This window comes from Scyliorhinus torazame, chromosome 8 (genome assembly GCF_047496885.1).
Source record: "Scyliorhinus torazame isolate Kashiwa2021f chromosome 8, sScyTor2.1, whole genome shotgun sequence".
In the NCBI taxonomy this organism is placed as follows: domain Eukaryota; kingdom Metazoa; phylum Chordata; class Chondrichthyes; order Carcharhiniformes; family Scyliorhinidae; genus Scyliorhinus; species Scyliorhinus torazame.
This window is the reverse complement of record NC_092714.1, coordinates 136591800-136611648: the sequence shown is the minus strand read 5'-3', so window position 1 is coordinate 136611648 and position 19849 is coordinate 136591800. Positions and strand designations below refer to the sequence as shown.

Here is a 19849-nt window from a genome sequence, read left to right as displayed (position 1 = left end):
TACGCAGGGAGCAAGAATCTCAAATGTGTTGGACAAGGGCAGGGGCTGAGGCTCCTGCAGTGCTACCTCTTCGCTCCCACTATCTGCCACACGTGGAGTCACACCCTCCTGTCCCTGACCATTAACTAAATTCGCGGTAATTAATCTAGGCGGTGTGACTGCCTCCTGAAACACATCGTCCAGGTAATGCTCCCCCTCACTGATATGTTACAATGTCTGACGTTCAGACTCCAGCTCATTCAATCCAAGCTGTAGTTCCTCGAGCAACCAACGTTTTCTACAGATGTGGTCACTATGAACCACAGTGGGGTCCACTGGCTCCTACATGCTGTAGCTACAACACATCGCCTGGCCTTGCATCCCTATTTTATTTCATTAGATTTTCAATTTGTTTTTAATTTAACTAATCTTTAGTTTTCACTCTGTAATGTTTCCTACCTAGCCATCAATCTCAAAACAAACCAGAAAAGGTAGAAGAAAGAGGCACTCGCCGACCAATTTCTTACCTGTACACTAATGTAACAGACACAGACATTGCTTCCACATAGAAGGCCCAACTGCACACGAGGACACTCCTGAAAGCGCCATCTAAGAAGACCACTTACTCAACTTCTTATTCTAATACCTCTGAAGAAAAAAGACCCCCCAAAAAAACACTCCAACCTCGAGGAAAAGTCAGAAAGAATCCGGACCTCCCCAGGGTACATAATCTGCCCAGGTCATCGAAGGAGATGAGTATGGATTCTTAAATTCAAAATAACAAGAAAACAAAGGCCTGACACTGGGGAGCTATCTTTAATGTCAGTGAGGACTTAACTAACCACCGTTCACAGTGCTGTGGCTCCATTTTCCTTCATTATAGACAAGATAATGGGTGACCAAAAGCACTCCCTTCCCATAACCACAAGGATTCCTGCACATAATAAAAAAGGAGTAAAATAATGCACAGACCACATTTCAAATAACTGACTCGATATGGGTTTTGCTGGAACATGATAACAGGCAATTATCGCCCTCGTGCTCACCTTGCACACGCTTGCAGGAATAAAGACAACAACAAATAATCAACAACATAATCACAAGGGAGTAATGTCTAGGATTACTGAAAAAATGCAGGGTAATAACACCATCTATGTTGCTTGAGAAGACAAAAGTCATGACAGGATCATCCAACACTCTGGATCTCTCAAGGATACCAGTGAACAAAGCCCCTTCACTACCAACACCCCAACACTCAAGTGACCCATAGCCTCGGCAGTGGCCTGGGGAATGGCACAACACAATTGGCCACCTCCAACCCCTCACGGTGAGCATTGAGCACAGGATAATATAGGGTCAATGGTTGGGGATGGCTCAACTCACCCCAGGCCTCAAAGACCGAATACACTGCACTCCATTGAACTTGATATGTCCAGCCTCCAAATCAAGATTACTAAGGAATAGCAGCAGATTTTCAAACTCAAATCTGGAACTTGCCTCCCACTTCTCACCAGAGCCCAGGCTCAGGGACACATCTTGCCATACCCCTATTTCCCAAACCCATTAGGATAGATGATGCACCACACAGCAGGATATCAACTAATCAAAGTCAGGCCCTTACTAGGGAAAGTGCTCTATCGATTGCAAAGATTCTCTCCTGCGCCTCCTCCACCTCGCAGTTCGTCAAAGTGAGCTCCAAAGACTTGCTCGACAGGAGCCAAGATGGATTTGGATTGGTTTATTGTCATGTGTACCGAGGTACAGTGAAAAGTATTTTTCTGCGAACTGCTCCAACAGATCATTTAGTAAATGAAAAGAAAAGAAAAGAAAATACATAATAGGGCAACACGGTAGCATTGCGGATAGCACAATTGCTTCACAGCTCCAGGGTCCCAGGTTCGATTCCGGCTTGGGTCACTGTCTGTGCGGAGTCTGCACATCCTCCCCATGTGTGCGTGGGTTTCCTCCGGGTGCTCCGGTTTCCTCCCACAGTCCAAAGATGTGCAGGTTAGGTGGATTGGCCATGATAAATTGCCCTTAGTACCCAAAATTGCCCTTAGTGTTGGGTGGAGGTGTTGACCTTGGGTAGGGTGCTCTTTCCAAGAGCCGGTGCAGACTCGATGGGCCGAATGGCCTCCTTCTGCACTGTAAATTCTATGAACACAAGGTACACGGTGTAAATACATTGACACCGGCATCGGGTGAAGCATACAGGAGTGTAGTATTGATCAGGTCAGTCCATAAGAGGATCGTTTAGGAGTCTGGTAATAGCGGGAAGAAGCTGTTTTTGTATCTGTTCATGCGTACTCTCAGACTTATGTATCTCCTGACCGATGGAAGAAGTTTGAAGAGTGAGTAAGCCAGGTGGCAGGGGTCTTTATTATGCTGCCCGCTTTCCCCAGGCAGCAGGAGGTGTAGATAGAGTCAATGGATAGGAGGCAGGTTCATGTGATGGACCGGCTGTGTTCACGACTCTCTGAAGTTTCTTGCGGTCTTGGGCCGAGCAGTTGCCATACTAGGCTGTGATGCAGCCAGACAGGATGGTTTCTTTTTTCTAAATAATATTTTATTAAGTTATTTGAAAAATTTTATAACAGTGACATAAACAATGACATCAACATGGTAAAATAAAAATTTCCCCCCCAGCCCAATCTTCTCACACCTCAACCATACAACAACAATCTGCCCCTCCACCCCCCCTTTGGAATACTGCGTCTGCTATCTGCTGACATTTTAATTTTCCCCGAGAAAGTCGACGAACGGCTGCCACCTCTGGGAGAACCCCAACATTGACCCTCTTAAGGCAAACTTTATTTTCTCAAGACTGAGAAACTCAGCCATGTCACTAGCCCAGGTCTCTACACTCGGGGGCTTCGAGTCCCTCCACATTAACAAGATCCGTCTCCGGGCTACCAGGGAGGCAAAAAGCCAAGATGCAGCCTCTTTCGCCCCCTGAACTCCCGGATCTTCCGACACTCCAAAGATCGCTATCTCCGGACTCGGCACCACCCGTGTTTTTAGTACCGTGGACATTGTCTTAGCAAAATCCTGCCAAAACCCTTAAGCTTCGGGCATACCCAAAACATGTGGATATGATTTGCTGGGCTTCCTGCACACCTCGCACACCTATTCTCAACTCCGAAGAACTTAGTCATCCTAGCCACTGTCAGGTGTACCCGGTGGACTATCTTAAATTGTATCAGGCTAAGCCTGGTGCATGATGAGGAGGTATTAATCCTGCTTAGGGCTTCCGCCCATAGACCCGCCTCTATCTCTCCTCCTAGTTCGTCCTCCCACCTGCCCTTAAGCTCCTCCTCTGGAGTTTCCTCTGCCTCCGAAAGCTCCTGGTAAATATCCGATACCTTCCCCTCTCCCACCCAACTACTGGAAACTACTCTATCCTGTATCCCCAGGCCGCAGCAGCAAAAAGACCGGCACCTGTTTTCTCAGGACGTCTCGCACTTGCAAAACCTAAAACCATTCCCTGCTGGCAATTTAAATTTATCCTCCAAAGCTTTCAAGCTGGGAAAGCTCCCGTCTATAAATAGATCCCCCATCCTTCCAATTCCTGCCCTTTGCCAACTCTGGAATCCGCCATCTAGCCTACCCGGTACAAACCTGTGGTCATTATAAATCGGGATCCAAATCGATGCTCCCTCCACTCTCATATCTCCTCCATTGCCCCCAGATCCACAGAGCCGCCACTACCACCAGACTTGTGGAGTATCGGGCCAGCGTGAATGGCAGAGGTGCCGTTATCAATGCTCCCAAACTGGTGTCTTTACATGACGCCGCCTCCATCCGCTCACATGCCAACCCCTCCCCCACTACCCACTTCCTAATCATGGCTATATTAGCCGCCCAGTAGTAATTGCAAAAGTTCGGCAGCGCCAACCCACCCTTCCCCCCCGACTGCGCTCCAGCAACACTTTCTTCACTCGCGGGGTTTTATTCGCCCACACAAAGCCTGAAACAATCTTATTCACCCGCTTGAAAAAGGCCTTAGGGATGAAGATGGGGAGGCACTGACAGACAGACAGAAATCTGGGGAGGACCGCCATTTTCACGGTCTGTCCCCTCCCCGCCAGTGACAGCGGGAGCATGTCCCATCTCTTAAAGTCCCCTTCCATTTTTTCTACCAACCGGGATAGGTTAACTTGTGTAGTACCTCCCATTTCTGGGCCACCTGGATTTCCAGATATCGAAAGCTCTTCCCTACCATTCTAAGCGGCAGTTCTCCCAGTCTCTTCTCCTGCCCTCTTGCCTGGATCGCAAACGTCTTGCTTTTCCCCATGTTCAATTTATACCCTGGAAATTGCCAAATTCCACCAAGATTCGCATTACTTCCCCATCCCCTCCAACGGGACCGCAATGTACAAGAGCAGAGGGCCACCCTTGCCTCGTCCCTCGGTATAGTTTAAAATACCCCAACCTCAGCCGGTTCGTACGCACACTCGCTACTGGTGCCTGATAGAGCAACCGCACCCATTCAATAAAGCCCTCACCAAACCCAAACCTACCCAGCGCCTCCCACAGGTAATTCCACTCCACCCGATCAAAAGCTTTCTCCGCATCCATTGCGATCACCACCTCCACCTCCCCTCCTTCTGAGGGCATCATAATAACATTTTAAAGCCTTCGAACATTGGCCTTGAGTTGCCTGCCCTTAACAAATCCCGTCTGGTCTTCCCCTATCATCCCCGGGACTCAGTCCTCTATCCTTGTGGCCAGTATCTTAGCCAGCAGTTTGGCATCCACAATCAGTAGAGAAATTGGCCTGTATGACCCGCATTGCTCCGGATCCTTCTCCCGTTTCAGGATCAGTGAAATCGAGGCCTGCGACATTGTTGGGGGGAGGATTCCCTTCTCTCTTGCTTCGTTAAATGTCCTCACCAGCAGTGGGCTCAATATCTCTGAAAACTTCCATCGGATAGCCGTCAGGCCCCAGGGCCTTGCCCGACTGCATGCCCTCCAGCCCCTTGATTATTTCCTCAATCTCAATTGGGGCACCCAGCCCCTCCACCAGGTCCTCCTTCACCCTCGGGAACCTCAATTGATCCAAAAATTGCCTCATCCCCTCCACCCAAGCCGGGAGTTCTGACTCATATAATTTACTGCAAAAGTCCTTAAACACCTCGTTCACCTCCGCTGGGTCCAGGACAGTATTCCCGTCTCTACTCTTTACTTTACCTATCTCCCTGGCCGCCTCTCTTTTCCTGAGCTGGTGCGCCAACGTTCTGCTTGCCTTTTCCCCGTACTCATAGCCTTCCTCTTGCCTTCCTCAACTGTTCCACTGCTTTCCCTGAGATCAACAGCCCGAACTCCACCTGTAACCTCCGCCGCTCCCTGAGTCACCCCGCGTCCAGGGCCTCCGAGTGTCTCCTGTCCACCTGGAGTATCTCCTCCACTAATCTATCCCTCTCAGCCCGTTCCACCTTTTCTCTGTGGGCCCATATCAAGATGAATTCCCCTCTGACTACTGCCTTCAAAGCTTCCCAGACCATCGCTGCAGAGACCTCCCCCGTATCATTTGTTTGCAGGTAGTTCTGGATGGACTTGTTAACCCGCCCACAGATTGCTTTGTCCGCTAGCAACCCAACATCCAGTCTCCACAGCGGGCGTTGCCCTCTCTCCACATTAACCCATAAAACCACCCAGTGCAGGGCATAATCCGACACTGCAATTGCCGAATACTCAGTATCCACCACCTTCGGTATTAGCGCCCTGCTCCGAACAAAAAAGTCGATGCGAGAGTATACCTTATGGACATGTGAAAAAAAGGAAAACCCCTTCGACCTCGGCCGTGCAAACCTCCATGGGTCTACTCTCTCTATCTGTTCCATAAAACCCTTCAATTCCTTTGCCGCAGCCGGCCTCCTCCCTGTCCTGAATTTTGACCGTTCCAATTCCGGGTCAATGACTGTGTTGAAGTCCCCTCCCATGATCAGGTTATGTGACTCTAAGTCTGGGATCTTATCTAACACCCGCCTCATAAATTCCACGTCGTCCCAATTCGGAGCATATATGTTGATCGGATGCTTTCTATGGTGCTTCTGTAAAAGTTGGTAAGAGTCAGTGTGGACATGCCGAATTTTGTTAGTTTCCTGAGGAAATATAGGTGCTGTTGTGCGTTCTAGGTGGTAGCGTTGATGTGGGAGGACCAGGACAGATTTATGGTGATATGCACCCGTAAGAATTTGAAGCTGCCAACGATCTCCACCTCGGCCCCGTTGATGCAGACAGGGGCGTGTACAGTATTTTGCTTCCTGAAGTCAATGACCAGCTCTTTAGTTCTGCTGACATTGAGGGATAGATTATTGTCATTGCACCACTCTACATCCTCATTCAGAATAACATTTTCTTTTTAAAAAATAAATTTAGAGTACCCAATTATTTTTTCCAATTTTTGGGTTGTGGGGTGAGTCCCATGCAAACACGGGGTGAATGTGCAAACTCCACACAGTCAATGACCCAGGGCCGGGATTCAACCTAAGCGCCGTAGGCAGCAGTGCTTACCACTGCATCACTGTGCCGCCCTAGAACATCATACTCAATGGCGGCCAGCATTGCGATGCATACAGCACGGCCAGGATAAAAGCCTGTTCACCAGCAACAACATCACGGTAAAACGGGTCCCACCACAGCCAACTCGAACCATCACAGTCAAACAAGGATTTTCGATGATCTCGGCTCCTTATCGCAAAACCCCAATCAGGACCATCCAGGGACATAGTGCAAAACATACATCCCCCAAAAAAGACAATTATGAAATGTGCACTAGGATAAAATGAAGGATTAATAGCAGAGCTAGAGCTTGAGAAAACACAGCCGCTCCTGCGCTCACATCACGTGACCCCTTAAAACAATTTCTAAAACTACAACTGAAAGAACAGCTAAAACAGCAGTGAATTTAATATCTGTTGATATTGGAGAAACTGCTGAATTTGAACGAAATTGTATAGAAATATGTACGGTTCAAAAAAAGAGAAATCTGCTTCAGTTTGCATGCAGACTCAACTTATTTCATTAACATATATAAACTTTCTTCAGAAAATTACTTATGTATTGAGTAAGCATGTGTATCATCTGTACTGCTGTAGGTAGTAAGAGTTTAGGTGTGCGTGCACTTTTCCATGTTTCTAATGGAAGCTGCCAATGTAAACTTGTCATTCTGTAATTACATCCTCCTGGCTGGCTCACAGCTCCTCCATTGACAGGAAGGCATGGTGACAGTATAGTAAGTTTACATAGCATTTTCAGTTATCAATGTGTACACATAAATTTCAAATATAAAATTAGAATATAATTTTAGAATGCAATCAGCTGTTATATTTCCATATACTCCAAAACAGCATTATTTTCTGTGCTTTGACATCTGGAGTCTCCTTTATGTGAACAAATATCCTGATGACTGACTGTTGAAAGCAGTTCCTCCTGGAGTTTCGTAACATTAACCAGTCTTGTATAATTTGTAAATGGTTCATTTATAACCACCACTTGAAAACTTGTTTCAGGAATCAGTGCACTAGACAAAGCCCAGCAGGTTCCATCACTGCACAAGTTATATGGTCATTTCCCACTGTGATAGGATAATTACACATAACCTTTTTTCTCTCTAGGCAAACATCTGTGATTAAACACCTGCCTTCCTCAGCCACCTACCCATCCACTATGGAGGGACTTGTCCACCCTAGCCTTCCAGAGCAGTTGACCTTCCAGCAGCATCAGTGCAGTGGGTTGTGTATTGCAAAAGTGACCCCTCCAACACCTGATCATTTCAAAGGCGAAAATCCACTGCAAATTCCGATACTCTGCCAGTTTCAAAGACGACACGGAAAATTGCATTGGGATACTGAGGTCTTCGAGCCACCCCATGTTTCTTACAAAGCTCCTTGTGGGAGAGGTTTGCGGAATTTCAAGGAGGTGCGTGATTACATTTTTGAAACCCAGTGTGACTTCCTGCTATTAGACTTCTTCTCTTTCAACACTTACGTTCAGCTTTCAAGGACAATTTCTTGCAAGAACCCCAATATTTATGAAGCCGACATAAGTCGTGGTATAGAGCCTGTGCCAATCCCTCTGTACAATGCGATTGATGTGTCCAAGCCACAGTATTTTAAATATAGAAAAACACGGTTGCCTCATGGATACCTTATCAGCAATTCAGCAGAGGTGTTCGTACAGAAATGCAACTGCACAGATGGCTGCAGTGACAAGTTAGTATTTTTTTTTTGTGTAAATACTTTTGATGGGTAAATAATATTTCAATAGTTTCCACACTTGGGATTACAACTGAATTGCATTCTATTCTACTGGAAGTGAGAATTAATAAGCGGGGCACAGCACCACAACAACATTTCATTCCGCCAAAAACAAAATACTGCATGTTGTCTAATTTTAAAATGCTGGAGATGCTAAGCAGGCCAGTCAGCAGCTGTGGAGAGAGAAAGAGTTAACTGATGGAAGATCATCAACCTAAAATGTTAATTCTTATCTCTTCATAGATGCTGCCTGACCGGCTAAGTACTCTCAGCATTTTTGTATGTTCCTTTGCTTTTTGATCAGCTTTAAAAGGGATAAATGTTCTTGCATACAGCACAAAACACAATAAGGTAAATCGTTGAATAATGAATTAATGATGTTGGTTGAGGATGGCACGGTGGTGCAGTGGTTAGCACTGCTGCCTCATGGCGCCAAGGACCATAGTTTGATCCTGGCCCCAGGTCACTGTCCGTGTGGAGTTTGCACATTCTCCCCGTATTTGCATGGGTCTCAACCCCACAACCCAAAGATGTGCAGGGTAGCTGAATTGGCCACGCTAAATTGCCCCTTAATTGGAAAACAAACAAATTGGGTATGGGTACTTTAAATTAAAAAAAATAAATACATTTTATGTGATGTTGGTTGAATATAAATATTCTCTGGGAGAACTCCCTTGCTCTTCCTCCAATCAAGAAAGCCTTTACATCCACCCAAACAATTTTGATGGCGCATTCAGGAAACTATACTTCCAACAGAGCACGCCCTCAGCACTGCACTGCATAATCATCTGAGATTAAGGCTGGGATTCTCCGTTGCGTGTCTACTCTGCTACCACTGTCAGAGAGAACGGAGAATTTGGCGCATAGCTAAAACTCCATTCACTGCAGCGAGAACAGAGAATCCCGCTGGCGTGAATGAACAGAGAATCCTGCCTAAAGTGTTTGGAGTGGGACTTTAACTCACACATTTGTGGCCGAGGTGAGAGATTTTGGAGTTGGTTAGGCTGACCGGAATACAGAAGTCTGAAGTCTGGTAAATTAATACCTTCAAACGTTATGTTAAAATGGCTGAGGAACCCAAAAAGCATTGGTTAAATTGTTTCAGAAGAGACTGATCGCCAAAGTTGAAGGTTATGTAATCCTAGGAAAGGGGCGGCACGGTGGTGCAGTAGTTAGCACTGCTGCCTCATGGCGCTGATGACCGGGTTTGATCCCGGCCCCGTGTCACGGTCCGTATGGAGTTTGCACATTCTCCCCATGTCTGCATGGGGTCTCACCCCCACAAACCCAAAAGATGTGGACGGTAGGTGAAATGACCATGCTAAATCGCCCCTTAATTGGATAAAATGAATTGGGTACTCTAAATTTACTTTAAAAAATGGAATCCTAGGCAAATTATTGATTTAGCTAGGAAATTGATTGAGCAGCAGGGGACCGAGAGGAATAGTGGGAAGGAACTATAATTTGCAGAATGTGATTCGTGGTATCTCATGAGGATCCGTGTTGTGGCTTCAGCTCCAATAATTCACCTTTTATTCATGATTTAGACAATAGGATAGAAAGCTGCAAACCCAAATTTGACGATTACACAAAGCTAGGTGCTGTTGTAAGAAGTGTAGATGGAAATATAAAATTGCAATGGAATATTGATAGATTAAATAAATGGGTCTTAACGTTTGGAACTGGATTCTTTATAAATGGTGAAAAGCTAGGAATGGGTGGGATGGAGGAGGGGTGACAGTCCAGGTATGAAATCATCAGCAGGTGACATGCCGATTGTCTGTCCCGTCCCAGCGATCCGTGGGGGGGGAAGAATAAATGGCTCAGAATCCTCACAACATTGAAACATCAGAACCTGAGGGAACTTGACGGGGTGGATGCTGAGAGGATGTTTTCCGGTATGGGAGAGACGAGAACTAGGGGTCAGCCATGATATTATCGAATAGCGGAGCAGGCTCGAAAGGCCGCATGGCCTACTCCTAAGTCCTATATTTCTACGTTGCAAATGCCATGAACAGGTACAGAAAATAATCAGCAAGGCGAATGGATTGCTGGCCGTTATAACTGGAAGAGTAGTATACAAGGTGGGTAGAAGTAATATATCAGTTATGCAAAGCCCTGGTTAGACCACTTCTGGAGTAATGTGAGAGGTTCTAGGCAACACAACTTAGGAAGGATATTTTGGCCTTGGAGGAAATACAGCGGAGCAGAATGAAACCTGGACTGGAAGAACATAAGAACTAGGAGTAGGCCATCTGGCCCCTCGAGCCTGCTCTGCCATTTAATGAGATCATGGCTGATCTTTGTGGACTCAGCTCCACTCTCCGGCCCGTACACCATATCCCCGAATCCCTTTATTCTTTGGAAAGGTATCTATCTTTTTCTTAAAAATGTTTAAAGAAGGAGCCTCAACTGCTTCACTGGGCAAGGAATTCCAGAGATTCATAACCCTTTGGGTGAAGAAGTTCCTCCTACACTCCGTCCTAAATCTACTTCCCCTTATTTTGAGGCTATGCCCCCTAGTTCTGCTTTCCCCGACCAGTGGAAACAACCTGCCCGCATCTATCCTAAGGGGGAAATTATGTGGAGAAATTGCACAAAGCAGATTTGTATTGCTTGGAACTTAGAAGGGGTGAATTGATTGAAGTTCTCTATTATGGGGAACATATAGGGTATACAGGAATTCATCAAGCTAACTTTTTAATTTGTTAACCAAAGATATTAAGGGATATGAATCAAAGACAGGTATAAGGAGTTAGTTCGCAGATCAGCTATTATTTCATTGAATGGCTCGGGTGGTTAAATGGCCTACTCCTGATCTCATATTTGTTCCTTAAATACACTAAAACATTTTTTATACCGAACTCCCCAAACTCAACCTGCCCTCCTCCAACGAGGATATTGTTGTCCGCTACATATTGCACACAAACTGAAATCTGTTAATTTAGCAAGACTTCATTGTGAAATGAATTGTTAGAATTGTAACTGCTTCCAAGTAAACACGTCCTCTGTTTCTCTGACTCGGGCTTTCTGTGCACCATCGTCCTCCCAATGCCATGAAATTGGTGGCTGTGTCTGCTCATATGGTACATATTTCTTCAACAATTCTGTAGATTGCAGATATGTGTTGTATATGTTTATTCTATTAAAACGGTTGTACTAGAAATTAAAAAGAGTAACATTTCAGCCATCGCTCATAAGGTGGATGTTCAAGTTTGGTGCAGATACATTAAAATGTGCTGTGTTTGCAAGATCTAGGTGTGCCTGCCAGCAGCTGACAGCCAGTGTCAACAAAAGATTTAAAGGGGCATCTGGGTACGAATTTAAACGACTTCTACAATGTGCACCTTCTGGGTGAGTTAAGCACCAGCAGTGTTGCTTTCTTTTTTGTCACCTGTTTATACAAAATGATTTTAATTTTTTTATCCACACCTCCTAGCATACAAGGCAGATCTATGTTGGATAGTTTTATGAAATTACTTTGGTGTGTAGCACAACTGGTGCAAAATTCTAATTGCAACCATCTTCCTCTAAGGGCGTATTTAGACTACAACTTTAGCAGTCCTCACTTGCTCGGATGTTCAATTCGTAGATTTCATCATAAATTAGACACAACTGAATTTCTCAAGAGAGAGAGAGAGAAAGACAGTAGAAGACTCCCTGGAGGGATTAGTGGTACAGTTTATTTTAAGTTCTGCAGGAACTACATATTTTGGTCATTGCTTTGAAGTAACATTGATGGTCCACTTTGTATTTAATGAAAATGCTAACTGATTTTTGATTCTTAGTGCTCACAATTGTTTGCAATGATTGCATTTTCAGTGCAGGCTTGGAGGGCCGAAGGCCTGTTCCTGTGCTGTTCTTTTCTTTGTTCTTATTACCTGATGAGAACTTTTTCTGTAACGGTGCAATCAGTGCAAAGAAACATCATCAAGTGCATTGGCAACATTTGATCTCGGATACCAGTAATGATTATCTGTTGCACAATATGGCAAACCAACTGTAAGTTACTGTCAAATGAGATATTTTAAGTCGTAACATTCATGATTTATTTTCCAGGCTTTATGAATGTAACAAATGGTGCAAATGCAATGAAAGTATGTGCGAAAACAGAGTTGTACAACATGGCCTTAAAACTCGACTGCAGTTGTTTAAAACTAAAAAAAGAGGCTGGGGAGTTCGCTGCATGGATGATGTTGATGAAGGAACCTTTGTGTGTTGTTATGCAGGTAAATCTACAGCAAAATCTGACTTGTCAAATTCAGTACCTTGAATATCAGGCAAATTTTGAGCGGATGTGTGTTTTTTTCATAGCTATTTAAACAATGTCCCTGTAATTGCAATTTTTTTCAAATGCTTGTATCCTAAGCCATTTGAAACATCAGGGGTAAATTCTCCTCCTCCCCAACTGCGTGTTACTCGGCGATGTGCTGTCACTGGGTTTCTCCGTTCCCACAACTGGCCAATGGGATTTCCCATTGTGGTCCCCCCATATGGCCCCGGAAAACCCATGGACAGGTACACTGCCAGCATAGTGGAGAATTTACCCCCAGGCCGTCTTTCCAACTATGTCATGGTGTTAAATCTATAACACCGTAGCTTTTCAAGCCAGCAAGTGGTGTAGCCTGTCTGTAATTTTAATATTCAGAGATATTGGGCAAGAATTATACTTAAAAAAAAAGTCTTTTTATTGCAGTTTTCATTTTTACTGAAATTGCATCAAACAAAACAAAGAGGATAGCTATAGGTAACAATGTACAACAGGTACAACAATAGTCAATGCAAGAATTGGAACAATTGAGACTGGATTAAATCAGGAACGGAATACCCTATATATTACCTTACTGATACAAGATCCGTCTGCACCAGAACAGGATACAGGCAACATCACAGACTTGCATCGTACCCATAGCTACAAAACAAAAATGACAGAAGGAAGAAAACAATGTCTTGAGAACACAGAGCTAAATTGGGGAAATTGACTAACACTCAGAGCAAATTATATTCTTCTCCAGGCCCAGGCCAGAACAGGCAGCCATGATATAACTACAGGATGACGAGCAGAGGACTGGGCACCAGCAAGCCTCAAATCTCAACCCATGGTCTCCCATAGAGAAAAAAAGGATACACCCATACAAAGAGCAGTTGGATACTGATCCCGGAGCTGAACGTGGCTGAACCCAGCACCACCAGCAAATTAAATGCTCAGGAGAACTAAGCCGCAAGGATTACCATTGCATTCAACAATTAAAGAAGGAGACCCCAATCTGAAATGACTGACTCATCCCTGAAGGGGAGCCACACAAGTCCCAGTCCTCAACAGGATAACACACCATCTGCCTGGACCTGAAAAGAGAAAGGCACTAAACAAAAAAAAAGAGACTAGGGAGACCTTACTCGAACATAGCCAGGACAGAACTAATCCTACCTCTCCCCTTCACCCCTCATCCTGCTGCTGCTCTGCTCATCCTCTTACCAAGGATACATTAGGATAAAGAGACAGCACAAATCCTGAACTCAATGTTCACCATAACATGACATAATTTTATTAAATCAGGATAACCAATGGTGCAGCACATTACACCAAAATTATTCACTTCCCTGCAAGCATATATATTGACAACATTAGCAGGCAATTCCTAACGGCAAGGCTGTTATCAGGATAAAGATATATGCACCGGCACATGAATCAAGTACGATCAAGGATAAAGCGAGTTCAAAAACTATGAGCAATCTTCAGGATCTTCTTTTTTTTAAATATATTTATTAAAGTTTTTTAACAAAACAAAACAATTTTTTCCCCTTACAAACAATAAACCCCCACCCCCCCCCCCCCCCCATAACAAAATAACACAAACTCGCCCTAAGCAAGATATATACATGGTAAGATGATATATTTACAGAGCTTTATACACTGGCTCTCGCCCGTTCGTGCCAGTTTCCCCCATGTTATCCCCCGCTCGTCCGTCCCCTCAAGCAATCTCTCGTTCCCCCCCCCGCCTCTCTCTCCGCCCCCCCGGGTTGCTGCTGCTGCTGACCGACCTTCCTCTAACGCTCCGCGAGGTAGTCTAGGAACGGTTGCCACCGCCTGTAGAACCCCTGCGCAGACCCCCTTAAGGCAAACTTAATCCCTTTATGAACCCAGCCATGTCGTTTGTCCAGGCCTCCACGCTAGGGGGCTTTGCCTCCTTCCACATTAGCAAGATCCTTCGCCGGGCTAAGGGACGCAAAGGCCAGAATGCCGGCCTCTTTCGCCTCCTGCACTCCCGGCTCATCCACTACTCCAAATATTGCTAGCCCCCAGCTTGGCTTGACCCGGACTTTCACCACCTGAGATATTGCTCCTGCCACTCCTCTCCAGAACCCCTCCAGTGCCGGGCATGACCAAAACATATGGACATGGTTCGCCGGACTCCCTGAACACCTTCCACATCTGTCCTCTACCCCAAATAACCTACTCAACCTCGCCCCCGTCAAGTGCGCTCTGTGAACCACCTTAAATTGTATCAGGCTGAGCCTGGCACATGAGAAGGAGGAATTGACCCTACCCAGGGCATCAGCCCACAAACCTTCCTCGATCTCCTCCCCCAGCTCCTCCTCCCATTTACCCTTCAACTCTTCTGCCAGCGCTTCCCCCTCTTCTTTCATCTCTTGGTGTATTGCCGAAACCTTGCCCTCCCCGACCCATACACCCGAGATCACCCTGTCTTGAATTTCCTGTGTCGGGAGCAGCGGGAATTCCCTGACCTGTCGCCTCACAAAAGCCCTCACCTGCATATATCTGAATGCATTTCCCGGGGGTAGCTCAAACTTCTCCTCCAGTGCCCCTAGGCTCGCAAATGTCCCGTCGATGAACAGGTCCCCCATTCTTCTAATCCCCGCCCGGTGCCAGCCCTGGAACCCCCCCCGTCCATCTTCCCCGGGACAAACCGGTGGTTACCCCTGATCGGGGACCACACCGAGGCTCCCACTGCACCCCATGCCGTCTCCACTGGCCCCAGATCCTTAACGTTGCTGCCACCGGGCTCGTGGTGTACTTTGATGGCGAGAGCGGCAACGGTGCCACCACCAGCGCCCCCAAGCTCGTTCCTTTGCAGGACGCCATCTCCATCCTCTTCCATGCTGCCCCCTCTCCCTCCATAACCCACTTACGGATCATCGCCACGTTTGCTGCCCAGTAGTAGCTCCCTAGGTTTGGCAGCGCCAGCCCTCCTCGGTCCCTACTGCGCTCCAGGAACCCTCTCCTTACCCTCGGGGTTTTGTTCGCCCACACAAACCCCATAATACTCCTACCTACTCTCTTGAAAAAGCCTTTGGTGATCACGATGGGGAGGCACTGGAACACAAACAAAAACCTCGGAAGGACCACCATTTTTACCGACTGCACTCTACCCGCCAACGAGAGCAGCAACATGTCCCATCTTTTGAAGTCCACCTCCATTTGGTCCACCAACCTCGTCAGATTCAGTTTGTGTAGGGCCCCCCAGCTCCTGGCTATCTGGATCCCCAGATACCGAAAACTCCCCTCCTCAGCGGTAGGTCCCCTATCCCTCTTTCTTGGTCCCCTGCCTGTAGTACAAAAAGCTCGCTCTTCCCTACATTGAGTTTATGGCCCGAGAACTCCCCAAACTCCCTCAAAGTCTGCATAACCTCCACCATCCCCTCCATTGGGTCCGCCACGTACAGCAGCAGGTCGTTCGCGTATAGAGACACCCGATGCTCTTCCCCCCCCACGGACCACCCCCCTCCATTTATTAGACTCCCTCAGTGATATGGCCAAGGGTTCGATCGCCAATGCAAACAACAGGGGGGACAGAGGGCACCCCTGCCTCGTTCCTTGGTACAGCCGAAAGTACTCCGACCTCCGCCGGTTCGTCACCGCACTTGCCACCGGGGCGCTGTAAAGGAGCTTAACCCAGCTAATAAACCCTCCCTCGAACCCAAACCTACGCAACACCTCCCAGAGGTACTCCCACTCAACTCGGTCAAAGGCCTTTTCCGCGTCCATGGCTGCCACTATCTCCGCCTCTCCCTCCTCCGAGGGCATCATTATCACGTTTAAGCACATTCGTATTTAATTGCCTGCCCTTTATAAATCCCGTCTGGTCCTCATGTATCACCCCCGCGACACAGTCCTCAATCCTCGTGGCCAGCACTTTTGCCAATAGCTTAGCGTCCACATTAAGGAGCGAAATCTGCCTGTACGATCCACATTGCAGTGGGTCCTTGTCTCGCTTCAGAATCAAGGAAATTGTCCCTCCGACATTGTCGGGGGCAGGGACCCCTCCTCTCGTGCCTCGTTAAAGGTCCTCACTAGTAGCGGGGCCAACAGGTCCGCATACTTTCTATAGAACTCCACCGGGAACCCATCCGGCCCCGGGGCCTTCCCCGCCTGCATGCTCCCCAAACCCTTACTCAGCTCCTCCAACCCGATTGGTGCCCTCAAACCAGCCACCTCTTGCTCCTCCACCGTCGGGAACCGCAGTTGGTCCAGGAATCTTCCCATCCCCTCTTCTCCCCCTGGGGGCTGGGATCTGTACAGCTCTTCATAGAAGACCTTGAATACCTTGTTTATTTCTGTTGCACTCTGGGCCATGGCTCCCCCACCATCTTTGACTCCCCCTATTTCCCTCGCTGCCGCCCTCTTACGGAGCTGGTGTGCCAGCATCCGACTGGCCTTTTCCCCGTACTCGTAGGTCACCCCCTGCGCCTTCCTCCACTGTGCCTCCGCCTTCCCCGTGGTCAACAGGTCAAACTCCGTCTGGAGCCGTCGCCTTTCCCCAAGTAATCTTTCCTCCGGGGCCTCTGCATATCTCCTGTCCACTCGCAAAATATCCCCCACTAACCTCTCCCTTTCCCTGCCCTCTGTCTTCTCCCTATGAGCCCTGATGGAGATTAGCTCTCCCCTGATCACCGCCTTCAACGCCTCCCATACCACCCCCACTCGCACCTCCCCGTTGTCGTTTGCCTCCAAGTACCTTTCAATACACCCCCTTACCTTACCACACACCACCTCATCTGCCAACAGTCCCACATCCAACCGCCACAGCGGGCGTTGGTCCCTCTCCTCTCCCAGCCCCACTTCCACCCAGTGCGGGGCATGGTCCGAAACGGCTATGGCCGAATACTCCGTCCCCTCCACCCTCGAGATGAGCGCCCTGCCCAGCACAAAGAAGTCTTATCCGGGAGTATGCCTTGTGCACGTGGGAGAAGAAAGAAAATTCCCTGGCCTGCGGTCTTGCAAACCTCCATGGGTCCACTCCCCACATCTGGTCCATAAACCCCCTGAGCACCCTGGCCGCCGCCGGCCTCTTTCCCATCCTTGATCTGGAGCGGCCTAGTGCTGGGTCCAGCACTGTGTTAAAGTCCCCTCCCATTATCAGTCCTCCTACCTCCAGGTCCGGGATGCGCCCCAACATGCGCTTCATAAATCCAGCATCATCCCAGTTCGGGGCGTATACATTTACCAACACGGGCCAGTCCCGTGTCCGCGTCTCCCTCACCTCCGTCCCGGCCACCTCGTCTGTGTCCCATTCCCTTTCGGCCAGTGCAGCTAGACCCGTCTAGCTTTTTTGCTCCCCCATATCACTCCTGTAAGTCAGCTGACGCCTGCTGACCCCGCCATCCCTTTGACCCCCCCGTGTGGGAATTTCCCCATCGGTAGACGTTCCTACGCTCCCCCTCCCCCTTTTCTTCCCGCGCGCGGGAGAAAAACCCCGCGCTTTCCAGAGCCTGCCCCCCCCCCCGACGCAGCTTCTGTTGCGGCCTTGTCTCTTGTCCCCAGCCCATAGAACATTCCATGCGCGTGCTTACCCCCCTTATATACAACCGCCATCATACTTCAACCCTCAAATACCCCCCACCCTCACAAACCCTCAATTAGAGTCCAACTTTTCAGTTAATATAAAGGTTCACGCCTCTTCGGGCGTTTCGACGTAGTGGTGTTGGCTGTTATATGTGACACACAGTCGCGCTGGCTGCAACATTCCAAATTTCACTCCTTTCCGATGCAGCACCGCTTTGGCCCGGTTGAAACCCGCTCTCCGCTTAGCGACCTCCGTGCTCCAGTCCCGGTATATTCTAATCTCAGCATTGTCCCACTTGCTGCTCCACTCCTTCTTGGCCCATTTCAGGACCCTCCCTCTATTTGTGAACCGTTGAAATCTCACCACCATCGCCCTAGGCGGCTCGTTTGCTTTGGGCTTCCTCGCCAGCACTCGGTGCGCCCCTTCCAGCTCCAGCAACCCCGGGGGGACCTCCGCGCCCATCAGCGCCCCGATCATTGTGCCCGCATATGCCGCGGCGTCGGCCCCCTCCACTCCTTCTGGGAGACCCAGGATCCTCAAATTGTTTCTCCTCGACCTGTTCTCCAGGTCTTCGAGTCTTCCTGCCCACGTCTTGTGTAGCGCCTCGTGCCGCTCCACTTTCACCGCCAGGCCCAAGAGCTCATCCTCATTCTCACTCACTTTTTCCTGGATCTCCTGGATCTTCACCTCGTGGGCTTTCTGGGTTGCCCCAAGTCCTTCAATTATTGCCAGCATCGGCGCCACCATCTCCTTGTGCAGCTCCTCGAAGCAGCGCTTGATGAATTCTTGCATCTCTTCTTTGTCCCCGGCCGCCGCCATTTTGTTTTTATTTTACCCTTCGTCTCCCGCTGCTCCAGTGCCGTTTTTTTGGCCGTTTCGCTGCGGGTCCGGTCCATACAGGTTAGTGGGGGACCTCTCTCCTCTCTTCCCCACGGGTTGGCTGTGTGAAAAGTCCCGTTGGGGCTCTTCTATCGAGCCCGAAAGTCTGTCTTCGTGGGAGCTGCCGGCTCGTGCGGCTTAGCTCCGCATAGCCGCAACCGGAAGTCCTAATCTTCAGGATCTTCTATGGATTCCAATGATAGAAGCACGCAATCTCATTGTTTCCGATATCTCACCCGAACCCAGGCATCAACAACCTAGGCTTCAGCAGGGGGAATGACCCGGCCAGCTCAACCTTCTCCAACCCCTCTTAACTGACATCAGGAACATTATAAGCAGCCATCATCCATCGGTATACACTGCACTGTCAGGGTGGGAGACCCCCAAAAGTAGCCGCGCCACTGCCAAGATTGGACCCACCCCAACTCCTTACACGCATCACAGATCAACAAGAATTTAAGCATTTTGTTTGGACTCAATAGTCCCAAAACACTGACCAACAAATCTCATAACACAGTAAAAACTATGTAAACCAAGAAAACATATAAAAGAAATGTGTGGGGTGGCACGCGGCACAGTGGTTAGCGCTGCTGCCTATGGCGCTGAGGTCCTTTTATAATAATAATCTTTATTGTCACAAGCACTGCAATGAAGTTACTGTGAAAAGCCCCTAGTCGCTACATTCTGGCACCTGTTCGGGTACACAAGTAATTGGATTGTATATTTTTGAATGTCCATGGTAGATTTAAGGAACAAACAGACAGCAATTCCTGACATCTGCAGTAAAACAAGGAAATCCGGAAGCTCCTGTCAAACGTTCCTGTTTCTCCAGAAGCTTTGCTGCACCTCACTGCGATAATTAGCATTCAAACAAATGAAAGGCATGAAGTTGCAATCATTACTCACTAAACATGCCAAGAAAGT

General features: G+C 48.0%; 1 protein-coding gene across 3 annotated transcripts in view; it reads left to right on the top strand.

Annotated features, from left to right (window-relative positions):
• LOC140428135 (histone-lysine N-methyltransferase SETDB2-like) overlaps positions 1–19849 on the top strand; it is a 206083-nt gene that overhangs the window by 87311 nt on the left and 98923 nt on the right. For 2 of the 3 annotated variants that reach the window (XM_072514235.1, XM_072514237.1), the window contains 3 exons: positions 7599–8195; positions 11493–11594; positions 12300–12469. In XM_072514235.1, the coding sequence (XP_072370336.1) occupies positions 7599–8195; positions 11493–11594; positions 12300–12469 (869 nt within the window). The remainder of the gene's footprint in view (positions 1–7598; positions 8196–11492; positions 11595–12299; positions 12470–19849) is intronic. The other variant, XM_072514236.1, reaches the window with a different exon arrangement.